Source organism: Lepidochelys kempii, chromosome 9 (assembly GCF_965140265.1).
Source record: "Lepidochelys kempii isolate rLepKem1 chromosome 9, rLepKem1.hap2, whole genome shotgun sequence".
Lineage (NCBI taxonomy): Eukaryota > Metazoa > Chordata > Testudines > Cheloniidae > Lepidochelys > Lepidochelys kempii.
Genome location: NC_133264.1, coordinates 54,720,569 through 54,745,894, shown reverse-complemented (window position 1 = coordinate 54,745,894; position 25,326 = coordinate 54,720,569). Strand labels below are relative to the sequence as shown.

At 45.2% G+C, this 25,326-nt stretch overlaps 1 protein-coding gene across 4 annotated transcripts in view; it reads left to right on the top strand.

Moving 5' to 3' along the window:
* The window catches only part of D2HGDH (D-2-hydroxyglutarate dehydrogenase), a 34,291-nt gene extending 11,502 nt beyond the window's left edge, over nucleotides 1-22,789 (top strand). Inside the window, exons 3-10 of one of the 4 annotated variants that reach the window (XM_073360409.1) lie at nucleotides 1,058-1,115; nucleotides 3,221-3,360; nucleotides 4,068-4,261; nucleotides 11,636-11,804; nucleotides 12,605-12,748; nucleotides 14,003-14,145; nucleotides 15,611-15,776; nucleotides 17,293-22,789. In XM_073360409.1, the coding sequence (XP_073216510.1) occupies nucleotides 1,058-1,115; nucleotides 3,221-3,360; nucleotides 4,068-4,261; nucleotides 11,636-11,804; nucleotides 12,605-12,748; nucleotides 14,003-14,145; nucleotides 15,611-15,776; nucleotides 17,293-17,552 (1,274 nt within the window). In that variant the 3' untranslated portion in view covers nucleotides 17,553-22,789. Of the gene's footprint in view, nucleotides 1-1,057; nucleotides 1,116-3,220; nucleotides 3,361-4,067; nucleotides 4,262-11,635; nucleotides 11,805-12,604; nucleotides 12,749-14,002; nucleotides 14,146-15,610; nucleotides 15,777-17,292 lie in introns of those variants that run through there. The other 3 variants (XM_073360411.1, XM_073360412.1, XM_073360410.1) reach the window with 3 other exon arrangements.
* Nucleotides 22,790-25,326: the final 2,537 nt, after the last annotated feature.

Below are 25,326 nucleotides of genomic sequence, written 5' to 3'. Positions count from 1 at the left end.
GCAAGGTATGGTATTGCCACCCTTCTTCTGCTCTGCTGCCTGCAGCGCTAAACCTTCAGTCAGTAGCCGCCACTCTCTGGCTGCCCAGCTCTGAAGGCTGCAGTGCGGAAGGTTGACATGGTATGGTATGTCACCCTTACTTCTGCACTGCTGATGGTAGGGTATTGCCTTCAGAGCTGAGCACCCAGCCAATAGCTGCCACTCTGTGGCCACCCAGCTCTGCAGGCAGCATAGAAGTAATAGTGGCAATACTGTGACCCCCCCGTAAAATAACCTTCCAACCCCTAGAAACTCCCTTTTGGGTCAGGACCCCCAATATGAGAAACACTGGTCTCCCCCCATGAAATCTGTATAGTATAGGGTAAAAGCACACAAAAGACCAGATTTCACGGGAGGAGACCAGATTTCACGGTCCGTGACACGTTTTTGATAGCCGAGAATTTGGTAGGGCCTTACCAGTGATTTACCTCGTTATGAACCCTGCTTTTTCTAGCAGACTATGTGTACAGTACTTCAGGGAGAGGTGAAAGTCACCCATTATTACATCTGGCCAATTATCCAAGTTCTTCTGTGGGAAAAAATCCAGTCACATGAGAGCTGGTATTTGCCAAAACTATTGCCATTTAATCTCTTTTATTTTCTGACCATCTCATGTCCTCACCATAGCAACGTACTCTGACTAATTGTAAAATGAGAATAATGATATTTACCTCTTTAGTAAAGTGCTTGGAAAGCATAGATAAAAAACACTATATAAGAGCTCGGTATTATTCCTGTTATTATAGGACTGCTCCCTTTGCAGCCGATCAATGTCATTTCTGATCAGTGAGTTTGGTTACTATTGGAGCATTGCAGGAACATGTTTCTTCCATGATTTTTCCTGTGCTCCTAGACCAAGGAACAAGTAACCTCACCTCATAATTGAACCTCATGGTGCAGGTGGCCCTGGCATGTTCTGTTGCCACTAGTGTCAGAAATACCAAAAGATGTCAGGTTTTTCTTTTTGGCCACAGTCTTTGCTTCAGATTGATTTTACCATACCTTACTTCCATTGCAGGCTGCAGTACTATGTTGCTGAGGCCACGGACAGCAGCAGAGGTATCTGAGATTCTCAGGTAATTTACATCTTTTTAACTGATCTTTGCTACTTAGTGCTTCTGTTTTATTATCTCTGAATTCTGTCTTTGCTCTGTTCTACTAACTTTCTCATTATATCATTTGACATTGATACCAGATTTAATCAAGAAACCAGGTAATGTGCATGAATGAGCAAAATCCAGTCTAACTATAAAAGCTAGACCAAGAGAGCTTTCAAATGGTTAGGAAAGGTAATGGTTTCCTAACTAGCAATGTGATCACTGAGAACAAGTAACAAATATAAATGCCAAATGGGAAACATCTGGCTTCTCAGGTCCACACCCCTGTGGCCCTGATTAGAAAATACTAAGTAGTAGAGTGTGTGTGTGCAGCAGGGGAGGGTTTAGAGGGCGACGTCTCATCACTAGTGATTTCTCTGCTCCACTGAACTGACCTAATTGGAAACAGTGCCAATAGTAGGAAGGGACCACCCTCGGAAGGTCACAACAAGCTCAGGCTGAAGGAGAAAAATAGCCAAAGGGGAAAAAGGAGATTAGGAGAACAAAAGGAAGATAAAATAAGAGATTCAAAATAAATCCTCCCAGAGAAACCTTGAGCCTGATCCCAGCTTCAAACAGCTCCTGAACCTGAAGATCTGATTCTATATCTTTTGAAGTCAATGACAGTACTTTCCTAGGTGTCACTGGGTGTAGAATCGAGCCCTAATTTAGCAGCAGTACACAGGCTCACCACTTGGTGGTTCAGACAGTTAAAAAGGTTGATCATATTTTACAACAGTGTATGAGCCCAATACCAGGTGTGTTACAACAAAATGTAAAGTGACCCTAAAACCTTCTACCATCAAGATCTGCATTTTTGAAATATTTTCTAGTACACTGCAGCTTTGTACACTTAATACAACTGGAACTTGCAGGATTCAGGATATCTCTTGGTTCAGCAACAAAAGAACACCATATTTTCCGAGTTCTAAAAGGTTTTAGAGGGGATTTTTAAAGTCCATTAGTTACAAGAGAAACTAAAAATATTTTTACATAACTACATAGTCCTTATCCTGAGATGCATCACAGCTGTGTAAGAACTGGTTGTGGCACTTTACCTTCTTGAAGGCCCCTTGCTAGTAAACAGCTGTTCCTGATAGTATCCTGTATTCCCTCTAAGAGTCTGAATTGGCCTTCTGTTCTTGGTCCTTTCTTAATCCTCCACCCTGTACATGTGTATGAGGTCTAAGCAGGGAATTAACTTAGACTGCAATTTTGGAATTAGATTGTAAGCTCTGTGGGGCAGAGACCTGTCTTTTTACTTGTTCTGTAAGATGTCCTGCACGCACCCATAGTTCTCTATAAATAAGGCTACGATGAGGTCACAGAAGTCGCGGATTCCATGACTTCCATTGACCTCCATGACATTTTCTAACCTGGGGCTAGAGCTCCCAGCCAGCCCTGCCCCCACAGCTCCCAGCCTTCACCCTGGTGGGGGGGACTCCGTAGCTGCCCAGCTGTGGCAGGTAGCCGGCGGATCCCGCAGCTGCCTAGCCGTGGCAGGAGGCCCCCTGCAGCTGCCCAGCCGCAGGTCGGAGAACTCCCCGCAGCTGCCCAGCAGGCAGCGGGTGGCTGACAGATGCTGCAGTTGACCGGTGGCGGGGGAACTCCCCGCTGCTGCCCAGTCCCATGGGCAGGGGGACCCTGGAGCTCCCACACACCGCTGCGCTGGGGGACACGGAGCCCCAGCAAAACCAAAGAAATGAAAATCCCATGTGATGAGGTGGAAAGAACATGCAGCAGTGTGATAGAGATTTGCTAACAAAGGCAGCCTCATGAAGAATTAGTTTCTAAAAGGAATTGACTGCTGTTGGGAGTAAAAATATTGTATTGGTCCTACATTTATATTCCTTTATTCAAGGCCTATTGGCATCAGCAGGAGTTGTGTTTTCTCACTCGCTATCTGAAACTGGCCCTTCATCTCAAATTCAGTTTTTAGGACTGAAACAATTAGTGTTGGTGAGGACAACCGATTCATCCAACTGCACATGTGCATGTGAGAACAAATCTCCCAGAGGCATGCAGAAGGGAGGTGGGGCATGGCTCTGAGCAGTGTGACCTTTGAACAATGTGTTCCCTTTCAGGTATTGTAACAAAAGGAACTTGGCGGTAAACCCCCAGGGAGGTAACACTGGCCTTGTGGGGGGCAGCGTTCCTGTCTTTGATGAGATTATTCTCTCCACAGCTCTGATGAACCAGGTCATCAGCTTCAACAGTGTGTCTGGTAAATATATTTCTTCTAATGTAAAAGGGCTCATCTTTTAGTCCTCTGAATCCTGCCCTCCTTCAGAGAGGTGCTTAGTGTAGTATCAGCAGGGATCCAGACCAGCAGCACCACGAGGAGGCAGCAGGGGCTTCCTGAATCCAGGATTCTTCTGATGTTGTTTCTGATAGTACATGGAGACTGGGGGAAGGAAAAGGACTACCTGAACTCATCCCAGTATCTGTTTAAGAAATCCATATGGGATACTATCTGGATCTGATAGTAAAGGGTAGGACATAAATTACAGCTGTATTGAAGAAAGGATCTGCCAGGTTTATGGCCAGTCTGCACTGGCATTTGTGGAGGAGAGAAATGGGAAAAGTATGCATATGTGGTTGGACTTGGGGAATGAGAAAACCTCTGGTTGATGTGAACATTAAAGTTCTTAAAAAGTTGAGGTAAGGGAAAATTAAAGGGAGAGAAATATTTGGTACCGCGGTGTTCCAGATACCAATCCAGGACCTTTGCCTCCTGAAGTCAGTGTCAAAACTCCCATAGACTTCAGTAGGAGGGAGATAGAGCCATGACAAGAGTTGTTTTGGATTTGAATTGTACCATCAGGGTAGAAGTTTTGGAGAAAGAGGAGGTCCTAGTTGCTTACCGCTGTCCTGCCTCTTTAGGAGACCATTTCTGTGTGTCAAATTGTAGCTTGATTCTTTTGTTTTCAGGAATCCTTGTTTGCCAGGCTGGCTGTATTTTAGAGAACCTGAACACGTATCTTGAGGAGCTGGACTTCATCATGCCACTTGACCTTGGGGCAAAGGGCAGCTGCCACATTGGTGGTAATGTGGCAACAAATGCAGGAGGCCTGAGGCTGTTGAGGTACGGCTCTCTCCGAGGGACAGTTCTGGGACTGGAAGTGGTAAGATGAGTGTCTTGTAGCTGCTTTCTGTATCTGAACTTCTTTCCATCCTGTATCCTGCCACCATCCTGTTTTTATATTCCTGTTATTCTAGAAATGTACATCACGACACCAAGCTGGGAGAGGTTGCAAGCACTTTGGAGAATGGGATTAAAATTTAAAATGACCTTGACAAATTCGAGAATTAGTCAGAAATCAACAAGATGAAGTTTAATAAAGACAAGTACAAAGTACTATGCTTAGGAACGAAAAATCAAATGCACAACTACAAAATGGGGCATAATTAGTTCGGTGGTAGTACTGCTGAATAGAATCGGAGGTTATAGTGGATCACTAATTGCGTACGAGTTAACAGTGTGATGCAGTTGTGAAAAAGGCTAATGTAATTCTAGGGTGTATTAACAGGAGTGTGCTATGTAAGACATGAGAAGTAGTTGTCCTGCTCTATTCAGCACTGGTGAGGCCTCAGCTGGAGTACTGTGTGTCCAGTTGTCGGCCCACACTTTGAGAGAGGTGGACAAACTGGAGAGAGTCCAGAGCTAAATTCCCCTGTAAGCTGTGCAGCTGCACTGCAGGCTATCAAGGCCCGCTGGAGCTTCTGGGGAGAGAAGTCCCTCACCCAGCCCAGGCCCGCTGGAATGGCCGCAGCCGGGAAGAGGAGCCCTTCCCCTGACCCAGCCAAGACCCGCTGGAGCTGCCGAGGAGAGGAGCCCTTCACCCGGCCCAGGCCCGCCAGAACTGCCACAGCCGGGGAGAGGAGCCCTGGCCCAGTCCAGGCCCGCTGGAGCTGTCATGGAGAGGATCCCCTCCCTTGGCCCAGCCCAGAGTTGCCAGGGAGAAGAGCCCCTCCCCCAGCCCAGGCATGCCAGAGCGGCCACAGCCAGGGAGAAGCGCCTCTCACCGGGTGCTGAGCTGCAGCAGAGAGAGAGGGCTGGGGGAAGTCCTCTCTCCCTGCCGCAGCCCCAGGGCAGCCTGAACCCCAAACCCCTCATCCCTGGCCCCATCCCAAAGCATTCATCCCTAATTGGAGCAGTCACCCCCTGCACCCAACTCTCTGCCCCACCTCTGAGCCCCCCTCCCGGACCCCTCATCCCCAGCCCCACCTCAAAGCCCGCACCCCTAGCCAGAGCCCTCACCCCCCCCTCCACACCCCAACCCTCTGCCCTAGCCCTGAGCCCCCTCCCACACTAAAGCCCTCGATCCCACCCCCACCATGCATCAGCTCCATATTGGTGCACATTACAAAATTCATTCTGCACATGGATCTAAAAAATTAGAGAGAACAGTGCTCTCCTCTGGACCAACAAAAATGATAAAAAGGTTTAGATAACCTGGACTATGAGAAAAGGTTAAAAAACTGGGCATGTTTAGTCTTGAGAAGAAAAGGCTGAGAGGGGAACCTGATAAGTCTTCCAGTATGTTAAGGGCTGTTATAAAGGGGACTGTGATCAATTCCCCATGTCCACTGAAGGGAGGACAAGAAGTAATGGGTGTAATGTCAGATTTTGGTTGGAGTTAGAAAGTTTTTCCTCCTCTCTAAGGGTAGTTAAGCACTGGAAAAGGCTTCCAAGAGAGGTTGTGGAATCCCTTGTTGTCTAGCCTGTTCTTAAAACCCTTCAAACACCTGTCAGGGATGGTCTAGGTTTATCTGTGTGATGGGTTGCCCTTGGGATGCTGCCTGGAACTGGGGTACCACTAAGCCCTCTGATCCACCAGCCTGGGCTCCCTCTCACACTTAACTGCTGTGACAAGCTGCAAAGCCATCCAGCCTGCACTTTCACCAGCATTCACACAGGTAGAGACATACCCAGCTGCAGTTACCGGCAGACTCTCTAACCACCAGCTTCCCAGCCTAGGACTACAGACCAGTACCGTCTTGCCCTGGTCAAATCTAGCCAGTATATGGGTTTAACACTTGGTCTGTGTCTCCCTCAATGTGAAGAGGACCATGCACACTTGTGGAAACCAAGATGAGATTTTCCCTAGACACCTTAATCAAATGTACACTGTTTTGGATTAAAACATAAAATAAGTTTATTAACTACAAAAGATAGATTTTAATTGATTATAAGTGATAGCAAACAGATCAAAGCAGATTATGCAGTAAATAAAAATGCAAACTGAGTTTAACATACTAAATAGGTAGGATATGGATTGGCAGATTCTCACCCTGAGTGATAAACAGGCTGGCAGATTCTTAAGGCACAAGCTGCCTTTGCTTAGCAGCTTCGGTTTCCCAAGTTTTCATACATAGGCTAGAAATCCCTTTAGCCTGGGACCATCACTTCCCCCAGTTCAGTCTTTGTTCCTCAGGTGTTTTCAGGTGCACAGGTTGTTATAGGGAGAGTGAGGTACCTTCATGTTGTCATTTCCCCCTTTTATATATTTTTTTCTACTTGCTGGAAAGTTCTTTTGCTGTGACCTGGGTCCAAACAGTAGTGCTGTCTCTGAGAGGTTTCTGTTGTACACAGCTCCTGGGGTAATCCTTGTGTTTGTGTGCGTTTCCTCAATAAGCCATTAACATTGTTTGGTCTTTTTATTGTTGTACCTGAAAGGTTGCTTGTGGCTGTTTTCACAACATGTTTCAGTAACACATTGTTAGCTGACGGCCAAGGATGTTTGGTGCCAGCTATGCCCGTTTATACCATCCGTGACTTTAACCGCTAGGACGCACTGTCCCTTCGCGGCAGGCAGCCCGGGCTAGGCTGACGGATGCCCCAAGGTCCTAACCACCCGTGACTTTAACTGCTAGAGCTCAGAGCTCCTTCGCAGCGGGCAGTCAATACTGACTGACAGGTGCCCCAATGGCAGCACTAAGAGCCTCTCCACACCCGTGACTTTAACTGCTAGAGCTCAGAGCTCCTTCGCAGTGGGCAGCCAGGATTGACTGACAGGTGCCCCAAGAGTTTGCCCCGTGGAGGCGGCACAACTCAACGCTAGGCTCTTAGTACTCTCACCTAATGGCCAGGCTTTAGAGCCAAAATGGCTGAGGTTCTTTAATTGTGTTGGCTGCTTTACAGTAAACCAGAGAAAACAAGTCAGGCTTATGCATAAATGGTTACCAAAATTTATTAAGCTAGATTCTAATCATGTGGTTACAAAATTGCTAGTGCCTACTTATTTAAATGTAGAGATGTTACACACACAAACAAGTTACAAAACTGAAGCCACAATCCCAAAGAAAGAAAACAAAGTATAGAGCTCTATTTCAAAATATGTGTACACTAAAGATAGGAGATCAGGTGTGGGTGCTTCTTACCCTCCTTGCATCTCTCGATTCCAGCGGTGCCAAGCCAGGATCGGTCACTCAATTCCGCAGAAAGACGAATAAGGGACAAGGCTTAGGGACCCTCTTAGCTGCAGAAGCCTTGGGAGGCTGTCACTTATCTGACCAGCAGATAGATAGTGAAAAGCACTCAAAAATCATGGTGCTGTAGGTCCCCTACTTATACCTCTGTACTCCTTTATTCTCTTTCTCCTTTCTTATGCTAAATTGAGGCTGGTCTGTTGGGGTGACGCCAGCTTTCGCAAGAGTAGTTTACACTTGCAAGGGAGAGAAACAATAAGTGTCGACTACTGGACATTTCTTTTATCAGGGTAAATATTTTCCCACCTAGGATGTTGGTGTGTGTGCATCACGCTATTAGTAGGGGCTAAGAGCCATGTCTGTCACAGGGCCTCTGCCTGCTCATAGAATCATAGAATATCAGGGTTGGAAGGGACCCCAGAAGGTCATCTAGTCCAACCCCCTGCTCAAAGCAGGACCAATTCCCACTTAAATCATCCCAGCCAGGGCTTTGTCAAGCCTGACCTTAAAAACCTCTAAGGAAGGAGATTCTACCACCTCCCTAGGTAACGCATTCCAGTGTTTCACCACCCTCTTAGTGAAAAAGTTTTTCCTAATATCCAATCTAAACCTCCCCCACTGCAACTTGAGACCATTACTCCTCGTTCTGTCATCTGCTACCATTGAGAACAGTCTAGAGCCATCCTCTTTGGAACCCCCTTTCAGGTAGTTGAAAGCAGCTATCAAATCCCCCCTCATTCTTCTCTTCTGCAGGCTAAACAATCCCAGCTCCCTCAGCCTCTCCTCATAACTCATGTGTTCCAGACCCCTAATCATTTTTGTTGCCCTTCGCTGGACTCTCTCCAATTTATCCACATCCTTCTTGAAGTGTGGGGCCCAAAACTGGACACAGTACTCCAGATGAGGCCTCACCAATGTCGAATAGAGGGGAACGATCACGTCCCTCGATCTGCTCGCTATGCCCCTACTTATACATCCCAAAATGCCATTGGCCTTCTTGGCAACAAGGGCACACTGCTGACTCATATCCAGCTTCTCGTCCACTGTCACCCCTAGGTCCTTTTCCGCAGAACTGCTGCCTAGCCATTCGGTCCCTAGTCTGTAGCTGTGCATTGGGTTCTTCCGTCCTAAGTGCAGGACCCTGCACTTATCCTTATTGAACCTCATCAGATTCCTTTTGGCCCAATCTTCCAATTGGTCTAGGTCCTTCTGTATCCTATCCCTCCCCTCCAGCGTATCTACCACTCCTCCCAGTTTAGTATCATCCGCAAATTTGCTGAGAGTGCAATCCACACCATCCTCCAGATCATTTATGAAGATATTGAATAAAACCGGCCCCAGGACCGACCCTTGGGGCACTCCACTTGATACCGGCTGCCAACTAGACATGGAGCCATTGATCACTACCCGTTGAGCCCGACAATTTAGCCAGCTTTCTACCCACCTTATAGTGCATTCATCCAGCCCATACTTCCTTAACTTGCTGACAAGAATACTATGGGAGACCGTGTCAAAAGCTTTGCTAAAGTCAAGAAACAATACATCCACTGCTTTCCCTCATCCACAGAACCAGTAATCTCATCATAAAAGGCGATTAGATTAGTCAGGCATGACCTTCCCTTGGTGAATCCATGCTGGCTGTTCCTGATCACTTTCCTCTCATGCAAGTGCTTCAGGATTGATTCTTTGAGGACCTGCTCCATGATTTTTCCAGGGACTGAGGTGAGGCTGACTGGCCTGTAGTTCCCAGGATCTTCCTTCTTCCCTTTTTTAAAGATTGGCACTACATTAGCCTTTTTCCAGTCATCCGGGACTTCCCCGGTTCGCCACGAGTTTTCAAAGATAATGGCCAGTGGCTCTGCAATCACAGCCGCCAATTCCTTCAGCACTCTCGGATGCAACTCGTCCGGCCCCATGGACTTGTGCACGTCCAGCTTTTCTAAATAGTCCCTAACCGCCTCTATCTCCACAGAGGGCTGGGGTGGGCTGCTGTGAGCTTAATCCTTGTATCTGTTCCCAGAGGCACATTGTAGCAGCACACCTGTGCTTTCACAGCTTCAAAGGCTGCGCTGGAATATATGTTAAGTGCCCTGTTCCGGCTTCCTCCTGTGTTTCCAGCAATGCTGGTCTGAGGGGGGCGGGGGGGGGGCTGTCTGTCTGTCTGGCTACACACATACCTAGCCAAATTTCATAACTTCACATACAATGGTAGCACATATAATCCAACGAGAGATTAACGTCTATCAGATCAAGACTTTTAGAATGGTACCTCACAAGGCATACTTTGTGCAAAACATATCCTAATTATGTGATGGTGAATAAGAGGGTGCCAGGGTGTCACAACTTGGTCCTGCCTCAGCACAGGGGGCTGGACTTGATGATTTTTGAGGTTACTTCCTGCCCTACATTTGAGTGGTTCTGTGCTGTCAGATTCTCCAGATTTCCAGCCATCCTTAAAATATTACTTTTCTAGCTCTCCTGAATAGTGTTGTTAAAAGACTTTACATGAGTATTTTTTGATACAGAGATATTTTAAAAGTTAACTCTCAACCTCCTATTTTAACCATTGTCTTACTGGTAACATCCAATGATGTTAGATGGCCTTGTAGTGCTAAGAAGTGGGGAGAGAGCTCTTTTAGTTAAAACTTGGAAATTGTAACTTCGTACCTCTGCTTACAGAGATCCTACCTGTAGCTATCTCTTAGTGGCCGCTTGCTATATAATCTTAAAACCAGCAGGGAACTGGGCTTATTTAGTCTGTAGAGGAGAAGAGTGAGGGGGGATTTGATAGCAGCCTTCAACTACCTGAAGGAGGGTTCAAAAGAGGATGAAGCTAGGCTGTTCTCAGTGGTGGCAGATGACAGAACGAGAAGCAATGGTCTCAAGTTGCAGTGAGGGAGGTCTAGATTGGATATTAGGAAAAAACTATTTCACTAGGAGGGTGGTGAAGCACTGGAAGGGGTTATCTAGGGAGGCGGTAGAATCTCCATCCTTAGAGGTTTTTAAGGCCCGGCTTGACAAAGCCCTGGCTGGGATGATTTAGTTGGTGTTGGTCCTGCTTTGAGCAGGGGGTTGGACTAGATGACCTCCTGAGGTCTCTTCCAACCCTAATCTTCTATGATTCTATGATACAGGGCTGAGGCAGACAACGTGCATGGAAAATATCAGCGCAAACCGTTAAGGTCTGGCAAAATACGTTGTGCTACCAGCCTATTAGTGAAGTTCACTTAAAACACAGAAAAGTGTTGGCTGAATGCCTTATAGTTCTATTAGGTTGTAAAATAGTCTGCTTACTTTTGGAAATCCTGGTGTTTGGAACATTTAAAGATAGACTGAAAAATTCACTAGTATGTTTGTTGTAAAGAACAGTATTGGCAGGAGAGAGGATTACATGACACAGGTGGTCTTTTTCATCTCTAATGTGTCTAAGAAGTCAAGGCAATCTTTAACTAGAGCATACCTGTTAGAAACCCATCCAATCTTGGTTTAAGGACTCAAATGATGGAGAACTTACTACTTCTGATGATTAATTACCCTCACTGTTTTAAAACTGGCACTTTACTTTCATTGGTTACATCAGCTGTCCTAAGCTAAAATCTACGTACTGTGGCTGATTATGTCCATTGGAGAAAGATCACTGATTGGTATGAAAAACATTTCTGTTCTTATTGGTGTAACTGTTCCTTGCTTTACATGAGACACATGAGCAGAGCATGTAAGGAAGAGAGGAATTTGATGGAGCAAAATGGGCAGGATGTAGATGAGAGAGAGCCTTGGACGGGGAGAGCTATGTGGAAGAAGTGATAGGGAAAAAGCGTGGGGAGGGACAACGACTGGAGAAGGAAAAAAGCATATAACCACTTTGCAGCACTGAGGGGTAGAGCCCTGCAAATCTGTGGATATCTGCAGACCATTTTTATGGATCAGATGTATCCATGCAGGGCTCTCTTGAGAGGTTTGCTGCAGCTTCTGATCATCTTATCTCTTCACACCAGCTCATCACCTGTGTGTATTTATGTAATTGGAAATGAAGGGTTTATCAGTATTGTTTCTTTGTCCTCTGCCAGGTCTTGGCTGATGGCTCCATTCTGAACTGCTTGGCTTCTCTGCGGAAGGATAATACTGGCTATGATTTGAAGCAGCTTTTCATTGGGTCAGAGGGGACTTTGGGGGTCATTACTGCTGTCTCTATCCTCTGTCCACGGAAACCCAAGTCTGTGAATCTGGCCTTCCTAGGTAGGCTCTGTCCCTCTCTCACTCTTCAGCTGTGGTGTTGGTAACCAGAAACAATATGCAATGCTGTTCATACAGTATCAGAGGACCAAGAGATTGATTTGGGGTATATTACTGGAGATGAAGCTGTCCGGTGATCCTGGGGGCTGTTATTTAATAACTTTACTGCTGAAACCAGTGACAGAAGAAGCAGGGAAAGAATGAGAATTGAGAGAGTCACAAGTTAGTAAACTGCTGTTAACCACCAACTTGATTTTATTTCTAATAACAAAATATTTGAGAGAGTTTGGTGGTGTGTATTAAAATACTTGTGGTCATGGATTTAGCAAAACTCTCTTATCTGTGGTATTCCCAAGGGACCTGTCACCATGCCATTTGAGCTTTAGCTTAGCTCTGGCAGGCAAAATGTCATTCTCCGGTAGAAAAATGGTAGGTAGAAGTAGAGAAGGGAAGGGATCCAGTGCTTAGCTGTACTGGTTATATTTTGCCTGACCACTTCCTTGCTTCACCACCCTTCTGGCCCAGATAATTAGGGAATAGGGAAATGGTGCCCTAAGTATCTTGATAGGATCCAAGGTGTCCTGTTTGCTAAAAATCATTGGTATGAAAAAGACCAGTCAGGTAAGAGGTGTACTTGCATGGTCTACTCTAAACATTTACCATCACAAACATTTCTAACAGCGTTCTGTGTAGCATACATCATTAATTATTTACTGGACCCTGGACAAACTATTTTGAGCCAGGTAATATTTTTTAGTATGTTAGCAGTTTTAATTTTTTCTGTGTTTGTTGTCTGTGGAAAGGTTGTCAGAGTTTCTCTCAAGTTCTTGGAACTTTCACTACCTGCAAAGGCATGTTGGGAGAGATCCTGTCTGCATACGAATTCATGGATGACAAGTGCATGAAATTGGTTGAGAGCCACCTCAAACTGTCCAAACCAGTGACAGGTACTAGAATTAATGTACTGTGCATAGACAGGTGATCTGGAGTATAAGGCTTTGCTATGAACCCAGGTATCTTGATGTTTTATTGTGCTGTGGAAAAAGACCTAATATCTTCTGGGGATTTCTTTTGGGAGGAGGTAGGGAATGGTGGGCTAAATACTTAGTTGATCTAAAGAGAGGTCTCTCCAAAGGTGAGAAGGGAGTCCAGTATCCAGGTTAACTGAGGTTTGGACTTCCCCACACTGTTCCACCACTGCACTCCAACCTTGCCAAGGAGCAGCTAGTCTTCTGCTAGGGCAAGAGAAGTGTTTAGCCTACATGTTCAGTTATTAAGGGGTCTCTCCAGAGATAGCAAAAAGACAGTTTTTCATAGGGACTATGTCTGGTCCTGTGGAGTAGGAAGGAGACAGTAACCTAATAAATAGACTGAATAAATTCCAGTAACATTGTAACAATTTATCACTGAGCAAACTTCCCTGTCTCCCCAGCTTAGTCATTCTGAGACATTCAAACAAACATCACATGAATCATAATTTTTTGTATTATTGGGGGGGGGGCGTATTTTATTTTAAGTTATTGGCCCCATCGCAACAGCAGCTGCTACAATAAAGAGTGATTAAAACAAGGGCAGTGCATAGAGCAACTGATGTAGCATCAAGGCTATAGAGTAACAGAGAGCGATTCCTCAGAGGGAACCTATGTGAAATGCAGCAGGAAAGTGCATCGTTCCAGAATTTTGGACTTTATTTACATTGGTTAACTTGAAGGAAGCAGTAGATTAGCTGCATGCCTTGTAGCAGAGTTTATTTCCATACAGATGGATAGTATCACTCTGAAATACTCACTTTCAAACACAAAGCAGATACTCTGACAAGATCAAAAATATTTGCAGAATTTCCAACTGTCGAGGACATCGCATCCATTGTGCTCTGTCTAGAGCTCTGTGCGCTCTAGCCAATGCAGAGTGCAGAGCAGCTGTTCATGAGGGGGGTCTTCCCACATATCACAGCTCTGGAGGCATTCCCAGCTATTTCAGTCCTGCCTTGGCCAGCAGAATTCCTATAGGGAATGGTGAAAGGATGCTGAAGCTTGGGAAGATCAGTTATCTCAGCCCTCTACCTTATACAAAAGGAGTCACTGTAGAGAATGTTGCTTTATTTTTAACCCACTGACTTCTCAAGATGACCTTTTAATCGTCTGAATTAAATCCCTATCTTCTACTGGCTGTTCTCTTTTTCTGCCCTCTCTCATTTCCAGGAAGCCCCTTTTATATTTTAATTGAAACATCAGGCTCCAATTCTGCCCATGATGAAGAAAAGCTGAACAATTTCTTGGAACATGTCATGGCCTCTGGTTTGGTGACAGATGGGACTGTGGCCACAGAGGATAAGAAAATAAAGGTGATTCCCTGTCCTACACAAACACTCATGGAATAATTCTCTATTTGGGTTTGTACTTTACACTGATGAATGATTAAACAATTTGTTCTGTGGCTTAGGAGTTCCCAAGTCTCCTGACATCAGGAGGACAAGCTGTAGCTTGGTTTATGTGGTGAAACATATGCCAACAATTTTTTTGGCTGTTTTCAAATGTTCTGCCAATATTTTCCTCATAGCCCTCTCTTATGGTGTTAATGAGGAGGTGCTGAATCTTCTTTCTCTGGGCATGCAATTTTGCTTGAGCACAAAGTAGTAGAGAAATTCCTCATTTCCTTAGCCAGCAAAACAAAACAATAGAGAGAGGCTGACAGGTGATGGAGTAGAATAACCCTATTCCTCTTTAGAAGTGGGAAGATTTGCAGTGCTGGACAACACCTTGACCCTCACTTCCTTGGAATATGTTACAGTGGTGTGTATAGTGGAAGATCTTGTGTTGGACTGGACTCTCAGTCTCAGCAGCATGTTGCACTCATGTATGGGAAGCAAACTTTGAGTACTAGCATAGAGCTGAGATGATTATTATTTACATTATAGTAGCACCTAGGGTCCTGTATTAGGGCCCTATTGTGCCAAGCACTGTATCAGCACATAATAGAGATGCCACCGTCCCAAGGAGTTTACAATTTAAATACAAGACAAGAGACAACAGATAGATACAGCAAACAACAGGAGAGCACAAGGAAACAATGAGACACTCCTGGTCAGTATGATAAGTAGTGGTCATTGCACACCAGTTGCCTAACCATTGTGGTTTTTTGTTGCCCTGTTGGCAATGGAGAGTTTAAAGAGGACAGTGAGGTGGCTTTGTGAATGTTTATGGGGAGATGCTTCCATAGTCTTTCCCTTCCCTTGCAGCCAGTGCATTGGCAGGAGATCTGAGTATTGACTCTAGACAGAAAAATAGCCATTCTAAAATATCCAGGAAAATGAAATTACATGTTTTCTCCTTTCTCTGAGACAGGAACTAAACACAGTCAAAGTTGGATAGGAGCCCCGTATGTAGAGCCAGAGGCTGCTGTGGGTCAAGGCTGAGATGGTTTGTATGGGCTGAGATAGCAGGGTACTGGTAAGGCAGGACTGAGGTGCATGGGAACCAAAGACTGCAGTGGCAGGGTACTGAGCAAGTCCGTTATTTTAACCAGTACTGCTTTATCTGAAATTGATGAATTTAGAGACCTCATGCATAGTTCCACCATATGATGGTGCCAATTTGCCAAACAAATATAAATGGATGTTTCTGAGAGCTGTAAGATAGTACATATGCAGAGGGAGGACATAAGGCCATCACAGTAGCTTATATAGTTGGATAACAGTTCCCTGCCCCTCTCCCCGTATCCCCAAACTTAATGAAGAGTGAAATCTGATGTATTTGGTTCATTTTAATTTTCTCGCTCCACTTTATCCTGTTTGATCCAATGAACCACAGATATTGTGGTCTCTGAGGGAGCGGATCACAGAGGCCCTAACTCATGATGGCTGTGTTTACAAATATGACATCTCACTCCCTGTGGAGAGACTATATGACCTTGTGATTGATACCAGGGCTCGACTGGGCAAGACTGCCAAGAATGTGGTTGGCTATGGCCATCTAGGTGAGTTGGGAAACATTACAGATTTCCTTTTGTAGTTTAGCTTCTAAGAAACGGAAACTAGATGGTATTGGCTGACTGAGAGCTATAGCTCTAGTCGGAGATGTGAGGATTTGTGGGAATCCACTAATTTCAGACATGATCCCTATGCTTAATGGAAAAATTGATTTCATAACATTAACAATTACTAACAAAAATAGCACAGTATAAGAAGTTATTCAAAGAGATGTTGCCTTGTAGCTCCTTATCTAGTGTTTTGAGTAGATTTAATTGGGCAATAAGTTTGATCTGCACAGTCAAATAATAAATGTAAATGTTTGGTAGGTAACCACTGTCCTTGTTAGAGGGAGTAGCAATATTTGTAAACCAATTATGACTGAGCCATTAGCCACCAGAAGAAAGTGATTAAAATAATACAATTCAGATAAAAAGGCCTTGGAATTTGCAAAGGGATATTTTGAAATTTATGTAGTGAAACTTGACTTCAGCTACTCCGGAGACAGACAAATGGATTGCTTAACAGAGCTGAGCTGTCATTAGAAGTGGAGCACTGTTACGCACTCTCTGTTTGAAGATATTTTAGAGCAATGTCTTTAAAGAGGAGGTTGCTTAATAAAGGTTGTCTTTTGTACACATTTGACTATATAACAAATTGGATTATTATTTTTAATTCTACTTATTAATGTCAAGAGTCATGTTCCCTTTTGGGAGAGCTTTCAAAGTGAACATGAATCACTAAAAACTTTAGATTTATCTTGATTCCCAAATAGTCAATAGATATTTAGATGTTAATCAAAGATCATTATTCAGAGGCAGCCCAAAAGAAAACATAACTCTATTAATGTAACCCAGAGGTACATTTAAATCAGTGGTTCTCAAACTTTTGTACTGGTGACCTCTTTCACACAGCAAGCCTCTGAGTGCAACCCCCCCCTTTATAAATTAAAAACACTTTTAAATATATTTAACACCATTATAAATGCTGGAGGCAAAGCAGAGTTTGGGATAGAGGCTGACAGCTCATGACCCCCCATGTAATAACTTCGTGACCCTCTGAGGGGTCCCGACACCCAGTCTGAGAACCCCTGATTTAAATGGTTGCAAAAATATAATTGGAAGAGATTGAATAATGTGGTATGGGTAAATTAAAATGTCACAATCCTAATGAAGTAACTTTTAGATAAATCTTTGCCACAAGAAATATTGTGGCTGAAGTTCTAAAAGCACTAAATCAGGAAATGGAAAGTTATTTTACTCTACATTGTGAGGGCTTTCTGACAGACTGTACTTCTTAGAGATGGCACAATAGCTAGGAAACCTTCTGAGTTATTCAAGCACATAACTGTCTGAAGAGAGGAACCACTGTTTGTAGAATACTAATGGACAGCTGCTCTCAGGACATAACACAGATTCTGCTGTTTTGTTACACAGCAGAGCCAATGATAAATTTCCATAGCAGGGTCATTCAGTTTCTCTATCAGAATCATCTCAGACCCAGCTCTGTTATGCTTTCTTCCAGGAGATGGAAACCTGCACTTGAACATCACAGCTGAGTCCTACAGCCATTCCCTGCTGAATGCCATTGAGCCATTTGTGTACAAGTGGACTGCACAGTATAATGGCAGTATCAGTGCAGAGCATGGACTGGGCTTCAAGAAGAAGCATTACATTCAATACAGTAAGCCACAGGAGGCAGTCCTTCTCATGCAGCAAGTCAAGGCCATGTTGGACCCCAAAGGGATTCTGAACCCTTACAAGACACTGCCAGCTAGTTCCTGAGAGCTTCGTGCTGCTGAGAAACAGGGGAATGTCCTGCTGTATCGACTGTATCTCTAGCTCATAACTGCACTTTAGACACTGACAGACTGAACAACAATTTTCAAAGCTGCTTTGCTCACTTTATGATTGTAATGAAATGGTAAAGGACTGTATATATGGGGCTTACCTGCCAGTCCCTCCCATGCTGCAGTGCTTAGAATTATCTCCCATCCCAGTCCAGCTGGTGGAACCCTTGAAAAGCCTTAACTCTCTAATGCTCTGTTGATGGCTTTTCCTCTGTACTTTAGATTGTTTTTTTATTTCATTCATAGTCCGTGCTCGTGGATGTTAGTAAGAGCTACACGCAGCAAGAAGAAAGTGTAAGCAGTGTCTAGATTTGGTAGACCATCTGTGCTTTCTATCACTTTCTGGCAGTGGGGCAGTTTAAAATCTCTGTGTTGCTTACTCTGCATAGGAAGACAATTTACAGCCTGTTTTCAAACACAGGCCTACAATTTTACATGTGCAAATTATTACACCTGCAGCTTAGGCCTCTTCAATCTAGGTATGTGATTTGTGGGTGCAGTCAGCTATGGAAATGGAAGATTAAATTCTGGTTAATCTCTGGAGTGTAAATGGCAGGATTATGGCAGTGCTGTTCCTGATCCTGGAATTATAGGTATTTGCCCCTCACTTGCTCATAGTTGTATGTATGTGGGGTAATCCTGGCACAGTTGGTAAATTCATGGCAGTGGTAATAATTTGCTAAGCTCCACTAGGTGTCCAACAGGCAGCTCTTAGTGGGCATCATGATCATATCTTTGTCCCTATAACTCCCAGCGGAGATCAGCTGTGTTTAGGGCTTCTTTATAGCATTTGCCTCACTAGCGCCAAGCCAGAGCTAGCAATTCGTGCTGACACTTGGATACTACAGTTACAGGCACACTAGAAATACTGTAGTTGGTACCCAGAGTAGGGTTTCCAGTAATGTCAACCCCTCTGTAATCTTTCTTTTCACACAGATATTACAAACCTGAGATCAGAGGTATAAACAGCATCCCATCAACAACACCCTGAGCCAAAGACAGCTTTGGACTAACCAGGCCAGAATTTTACCCCTTTACCAGGACAGAATTTTGCCTCTTCCATTCACCGTGCCCTCGCTTGGTTTAACAGAGAATGTAATCATCCTGCCCACAGATCTTGTAAATTCATGGAAGTAGACTGCAGTTTTTCATTAGATTTTGGCTAAACTGGTGATTATGTATCAAACTAGGCTGTTTTGATGGCAAAGATCGTATTGGGGCATCATGGAATAGAAGAGGCCAGTTTATAAAGACAGCATCTGGTTATGCTTGCATTTTGGTAATCCGCAAGGAAGGGAAAGGAGAAAATATACGTGTTAACTAGGGTATATACATTAATTTTCTTCGTGGATTGGGGCTATTAGCTGCTTGACCGACATCTCTACTCCCTTCCTCTCTGTTGCACAGCAGAGAGGGGAATGTAGGTGCATTGATTGTACAGAAATAGGAGTTAAGAAGCTGGGCAGCAGGAAAGGTGACTACACATCGGTAGCATGATTCCATACCTCTTAGTCACTGGCAGCTCCTCAGCACCAAAAATATGCAAATAAAACCCCATTTGAAATGCGGGGCTTGGCCTGCTGAAGGGCAGTGGAATTGAGGAACAGATTGTTCCTCAAACCTAAATCCATAAGATCCCCTTGTAACGACCATGAACTCTTCCCCCTCTGGCCACAATACACCAATAGGCAGAGCGCAACCAATGGCAGTGATACATGGGAAGTAGCCATGCTGGCCAGAGGCCTGAGAGAAGTGCAGAAGGGCATGTGTTTACCAGGCCAGGCTTGTGAGATTTCATTGTCCTCACTGAAAACAAGTCTGAGCTGAACCTTTTCTGGATCAGGACAAACATTTACATTTAATGAGAACATTTTACAGTGAATGTATGATTATCTGGCAGGGACTTGGGGTTTGACTATTTAAAACTTGATCAGAATTAAAAAAAAATTGCACTATTTTAATTCACAAAACCTTGTATAATGTTTTGCCAGTATTATACCCTAGTCTAACTGGAGACCTCGTAATCTTTCTTAGGAGAACAGCTTGAGGATCTTGGTGTTATTTCCAGTGATCTTCTAATAAATGTATGTTTTTTTATGACTATAAGAAGCTTGATAAAACATAAGAGTTAATAAAAATAAAGACTGATTTGTTTTTAATATGATGGCACCAATCAGGTTTTATTCCTTGTGTCCTTATTGTAAGCAGAAGCTCCTATTATGCTCTGACCAAAACCTACACAACCTGGTCTGATACAGCCCCTTTGTACAACTCAGTGCCACAGAAACTGTAACTCAAACAGATCTGCTCCTGCAGGAATTCCTCTGGCTGAGTGAGTTTCCCAGGGGATATATAGTGGGCACGGCCAGAGTACTGCTATGTTCTATTTCTGTCTGCTTCAGTGGCTCTTCGGGGGCAGGAGAGTGCAATTTAAAGGTGCCAAAACCTGGGAAGCACAAAGGTAGCATATAGCGTCCTTTGTATGAGTCCTGCATCAAGTGCAACTTGGCCACTCCCACAGTCTGAGTAACTGTGTTTACTCCAAACATATACCCCTTCCTGGGAATTGGCTTTATTGGTAACATGAATCTATGTCTTCTCCCCAAGTTTGGCTGTTCCTAGGGTTTCTGTGCACACACTTCTCTGTTGTAGACCCCAGTTCTCACTTCTAAAAAGAGCAGCCTCCACCTCCCTTGTAACCAGGTTGGAATTAGCGAGCTACACCTGCCAGTGAGATTCCTTCCCCTTATCCTTTCTCTCAGGGCAGGGAAGCAGTCAGGCTGTCCATAGTTTGGAAACCAAACTTGGTGAAACAAATCCTGTGCATGAGTTCTTCATGAGGGCTAAGGTGTTGATCCATTTTGCACAGCAAGGTCTTTGACTTAAAAGTGAAATGAGAAATGGTTGGACCAGTCTTGGAAAATGAGCAGTTACTCCGAGTCACATACCTCAAAAATGGCGTGACTGGATAACTTCCAACTTAGATAGAATTCCACAGGAGCTTCAGACAGGGCAGGAAAGAGACATCAGGTGGAAAGAATTTATCAGGATAGCCAGTGTGACTCAATTCAGGCTTAGAATGGAAATGCTTTCAGATTTTGCCATAAAGTCACTATTATGACTCCATAAAAATCAATGCATCCTAAAAAGACAGAAAAATTGAAAACAATTTAGGTACTTATTGAATTGGAAGAGATTGGCACTAAACAACTGTAAGTCCATGGTAAGTATAAAATGCTACATTTCCATTTGATTATGTTTCATATTTTACACTGGAGAAGAGGAATCAAAGAAACAGATAATTCTAGGAAATGCTGGTTATGCATTCAATAGCACTTTGTGTGTAGACAGTTTCACTGCTTCCCCTAGTCGAATGGGAGAGGGGCTATGTAAGGGGATTGTAAAACCACACGCGTTGGCACAGGGCCTCTGGAGAAAAGGTTAGCGCTGAAACTGCTTTTAAATCCTTTTGTGAAACTAACTAGCTTTTCAGTTAGGAGTCTCTGTAAGAATGGATCCCTACAGAATGAAGATGTGCATATTACTGTCTAGGACTCCCATTATCGTAGAATTAGAGTACATCAGTCTTTTGATGTATTCATCACAATACCCATTGTACAGTTGGCGAGCTGAGGCCTAGAGACACGGAGAGCTAGATCCACCTAACTAGGTGCCTAAGATGCCACCTACATGCCTAAGTCCAATGTTCAAGCCCTATTGCTCTCCTAAAAACTCCTGCTCAGCTGCTGCCTCACCCGGTGGACACCTAAAGTCCTACATTTCTGCTGGTAAAGTCCCCTAGCTGCCTAAAAATCTGCCAGGGAGCATGTGCACAGCTATTCATGCATTTAGGCACCTATCTCAGGGGGGAGGGATAGCTCAGTAGTTTGAGCATTGGCCTGCTAAACCCAGGATTGTGAGTTCAATCCTTGAGGGGCCCATTTAGGGGTCTGGGGATTGGTCCTTGTCACGGAGTGTGGGGGAGTCAGGGTCCTGCACCCTCACTTCCTGCGATTCACTGTGACTATCAGCCAGTCAGTAACACAGAAGGTTTATTAGATGACAGGAACACAGTTCCAAGCAGGGCTTGTAAGTACAACCAGGACCCCTCAGCCAGGTCCCTCTGGGGGGCAAGGAGCTTAGACCCCAGACTTGGGGTTCCCTGCATCTTCCCAGCCAGCCCAAAACTAAAGCCCCCTGCCCGCAGTCTCACTCCTCCCCCCGCCTTTGTCCAGTTTCCCGGACAAAGGTGTCTCCTGGGTCCAACCCCCTCCCAGCTCAGGGTACAGGCTCAGGTATCCTCACTCAAGTAGGGTCATCCCCTGCTCTCCCATCCCCCATGCAGACATTCCCAGCAGAACTAGATGACATTCCCTGGTCAATCCACCCCGCTCCCTACTGTGTCACAGTCCTGCTTTGTGACCTCCTGAGGTCCCTTCCAACCCTGATATTCTATGATTCTATGATCTCATGCCGGAGCCTCAAGCAAAGGGCTTGCCTACACTACCACGTGGGGTCAATCTAAGATACGCAACTTCAGCTATGTGAATAGTGTAACTGAAGATGACGTACTTAGACCTACTTACCGCAATGTCTTCACTGCAGTAAGTCAACAGCTGATGCTCTCCCGTCAACTCCAATTGCGCTCTTTGTTCTGGTGGAGTACCAGAGTGGACGGGAGAGCACTCAGCGTTCGATTTATCACATCTATACTGGACGCAATAAATCGACCCCGGCTGGATCGATCGCTGCCCGCCGATCCAGCAGGTAGTGTAGACAAGCCCTAAATATTCCCCACTTAGCTTGCCTACAGAGTCTGATCCAGTAGGCATTCTCAAAGCACGCCTAGCTCCACACAAAATGTTTAACTCAGTGGTTAGAATGCTCAGCCAGGATGTGGAAGACAGAGTGTTCAATTCTGCCCTCTGCCTACTGAGAAGAGATTTGAACTTGTGTCCTCCACCACTCACTAGGTATATTCTGGGAAAGGTCTCTCTCAATCTCTCCTGATGAAACTGTTCCACTGTGTATAAATCAGTGATGCTCACAAGTGGCTCTTTAATGTGTCTTTTGCAGCAGATGGTTTTAAAACACTGTGATTTAATTTTTAACCAATCAAGATGTGCTTTTACTATATTATTATATTATATTTACTATATTATTATCCAATTGTAGTTGATAAAATAATAATACTTGGTCAGTTATTTTGCTGTGAGAAATTTATATATAAATATATATATTTCCCCTGTCATACTGTTTAAATATGAATCTATAGCACTATATTAAATGAAACTCTGAATTCACACTTCTGTGGCTCTTTTGGGTAATGTTGATCACGAATTTGGCTCCTGAAGCACTGTCTGAGTATCGCTGTGTATAAATAATTAAATATGTACTGGGCCAATGTGTGAAAGAGACTATAGTTCAGCAGTTAAGGCACTCAGCTGGAAAGTGGGAGACTAAGGTTCCCATCCCCTTGTTTCTAATGCAGGGGTGGGCAAACTTTTTGGCCCAAGAGCCACATCTAGGTATGGAAATTATATGGTGGGTCATAAATGCTCATGAAATTGGGGGTTGGGTGTGGTGGGGGGTGTGAGGGCTCTGGCTGGTGGTGCGGGCTCTAGGGTGCAGGAGGATGGGACTGAGGGGTTCGGAGAACGGGAGGGGTATCAGGGCTGGGGCAAAGGATTGGGGCGCAGGAGGGGATCAGAGGTGTAGGCTCTGGACAGTGCTTAAGCAGCTCCCAGAAGCAGTGGCATGCCCCCCCCCCAGCTCCTATGTGGAGGCACGGCCAGGTGGCGCTGCCTGCTGCCCATCTGCAGGCACCGCCCCTGCAGCTCCCATTGGCCCCATTTGGTGGCCAATGGGAGCTGCAGAGGTTGCGCTTGGGGCAGGGGCAGTGTGTGGAGCCCCCTGGCTGCCCCTATGCATAGGAGTCGGAGCTGGGACGTGCCGCTGCTTCCGGGAGCCCCCGACCTTGCTCCCCGACAGGAGTTCGAGGGCCAGATTAAAACATCTGAAGGGCTGGATGTGGCCCCCAGGCCATAGTTTGCCCACCCCTGTTCTAATGCATAGTTAATTACTTGTAATATAGATGAAGAGGAGAAGGAGTGAGAGTAGAGACAAAAAAAGCCAAAAAAGCCCTGGTGAGGTGCAGCCACCACACCAAAGTGCAACATGGAGAAACTGAAAGAAACAGAAAGAGAGGTAGAACCTACAACTGAGCAGGTGGAGGAAGGAATAGGGGTGCTTCCAACTGGTGGGGACCTCCAGCTCATAACCTGATTGGTCTCACACCTTTAGAGATGTCATTGCTATAGATTTCTAAGGATCTTCCCTCAACACTATGGCAGTGATTTAACTTACTGTCTTGGGGAAAAGAGACGTAGCTGAGACTGGACAAGGAGGAGGAACTCTTACCAGGTTGCATCTGGTCTAGATGCAGTGCTATAAAATACTGACCAGCTGAAAGAAAACTAATTGAAGACCATGAGCCTGATTGCCACTCTCTTACTCAATTTACAACAAAGTAAATCCATTGAAATTGGACGGTAGTATAAAGCCTGTGTGCCCCACCCCCAATATTGCCCAAGCTAAGCAGTCTGTTGCCTTATGATTATTGCCTGATCTATTTTCTCGCTTCCATCTTAAGATGTTTTTTACTTGCTATTTGCAAAATAAATCAGAGGCACCCATTTTATTGTATTTATATATGTAAGTGGCCGAATGATCCTGCTATTATGGGGAACTTTTCTGGCTTAAAAATTACCCCAGTGAAACGGGCTAGTGGAAGGATCTGAGTCCTCTCTCCCACTTTTTTTCACCCAGAGGCCTGTCTGACCTCAAGGGCTCCCCTTCCAATCTCCTGTGTGGCAGAGTCCTTGTAACCCCAACAAGTGTGGGCCCAGGATTCCTGGGGGGGCTTAACCCCCAACCTTGTTGTGGTCACTTAGGGCAGGGTCTAGGGTGTCCCCACTGCAGGGTGCTCTCTCTGCACTGGATGCTTCCCTGACCCACTGATCATTGCATATTGTTCAAGCAAACACAATTTATTAAACACCAATCAATTTTAAAAATAAGGAAAAAATGGGAAAGGTTAAAGGAAAATCCATCACCCTGCTCTGTGGGCATGAGGACACCACAACCAGCTGTCACTGGAATGTAAGGGCAGTTCACAGTCTGTTCCTCACATGTCCCAGGCCTCCTGCCCAGGCCCTGGCTGTGCTGCAGAGATGCTGCAGGTCAGTCACTTGCTCTGGCGGTGAGCACACGCCCTCAGGCTGTAGGCGGCAGGACCCTTCTTCACAGCATCAGGCTCCCCCCACACCCGTTGGGGTTACGATCCCCCTCCCAAGTCTGGCCTGTAAAGCCTCTTGGCTGGGGGTGTCTCCCTGCACTGGGCCTGCTGCCCAAGGACCCCCTCACTTTCCCCAGCTGCTCACCACACCTGGTTCTGGACTGCTGCTGCTCTGCCTCCAGTGCGGCTCCCTGGGCTGCTTCTCTGGCCCCTCTGGCTCTGGTTACTGCAGTTCTCCTCCCAGCACAGATCTGTTCCCTGGGCTTCTTCTGTGGCTCTGCTCCCAGCACTGACCTGCTCCCTGGGCTGCTTCTCTGGTTCTCTCTAAAGGAAGTTTCCAGATCACAGGCCTTGGTTCTCATGGGGAACTTCAAGCACCCTGACATCTATGGAGAGAGCAATATAGCAGTGC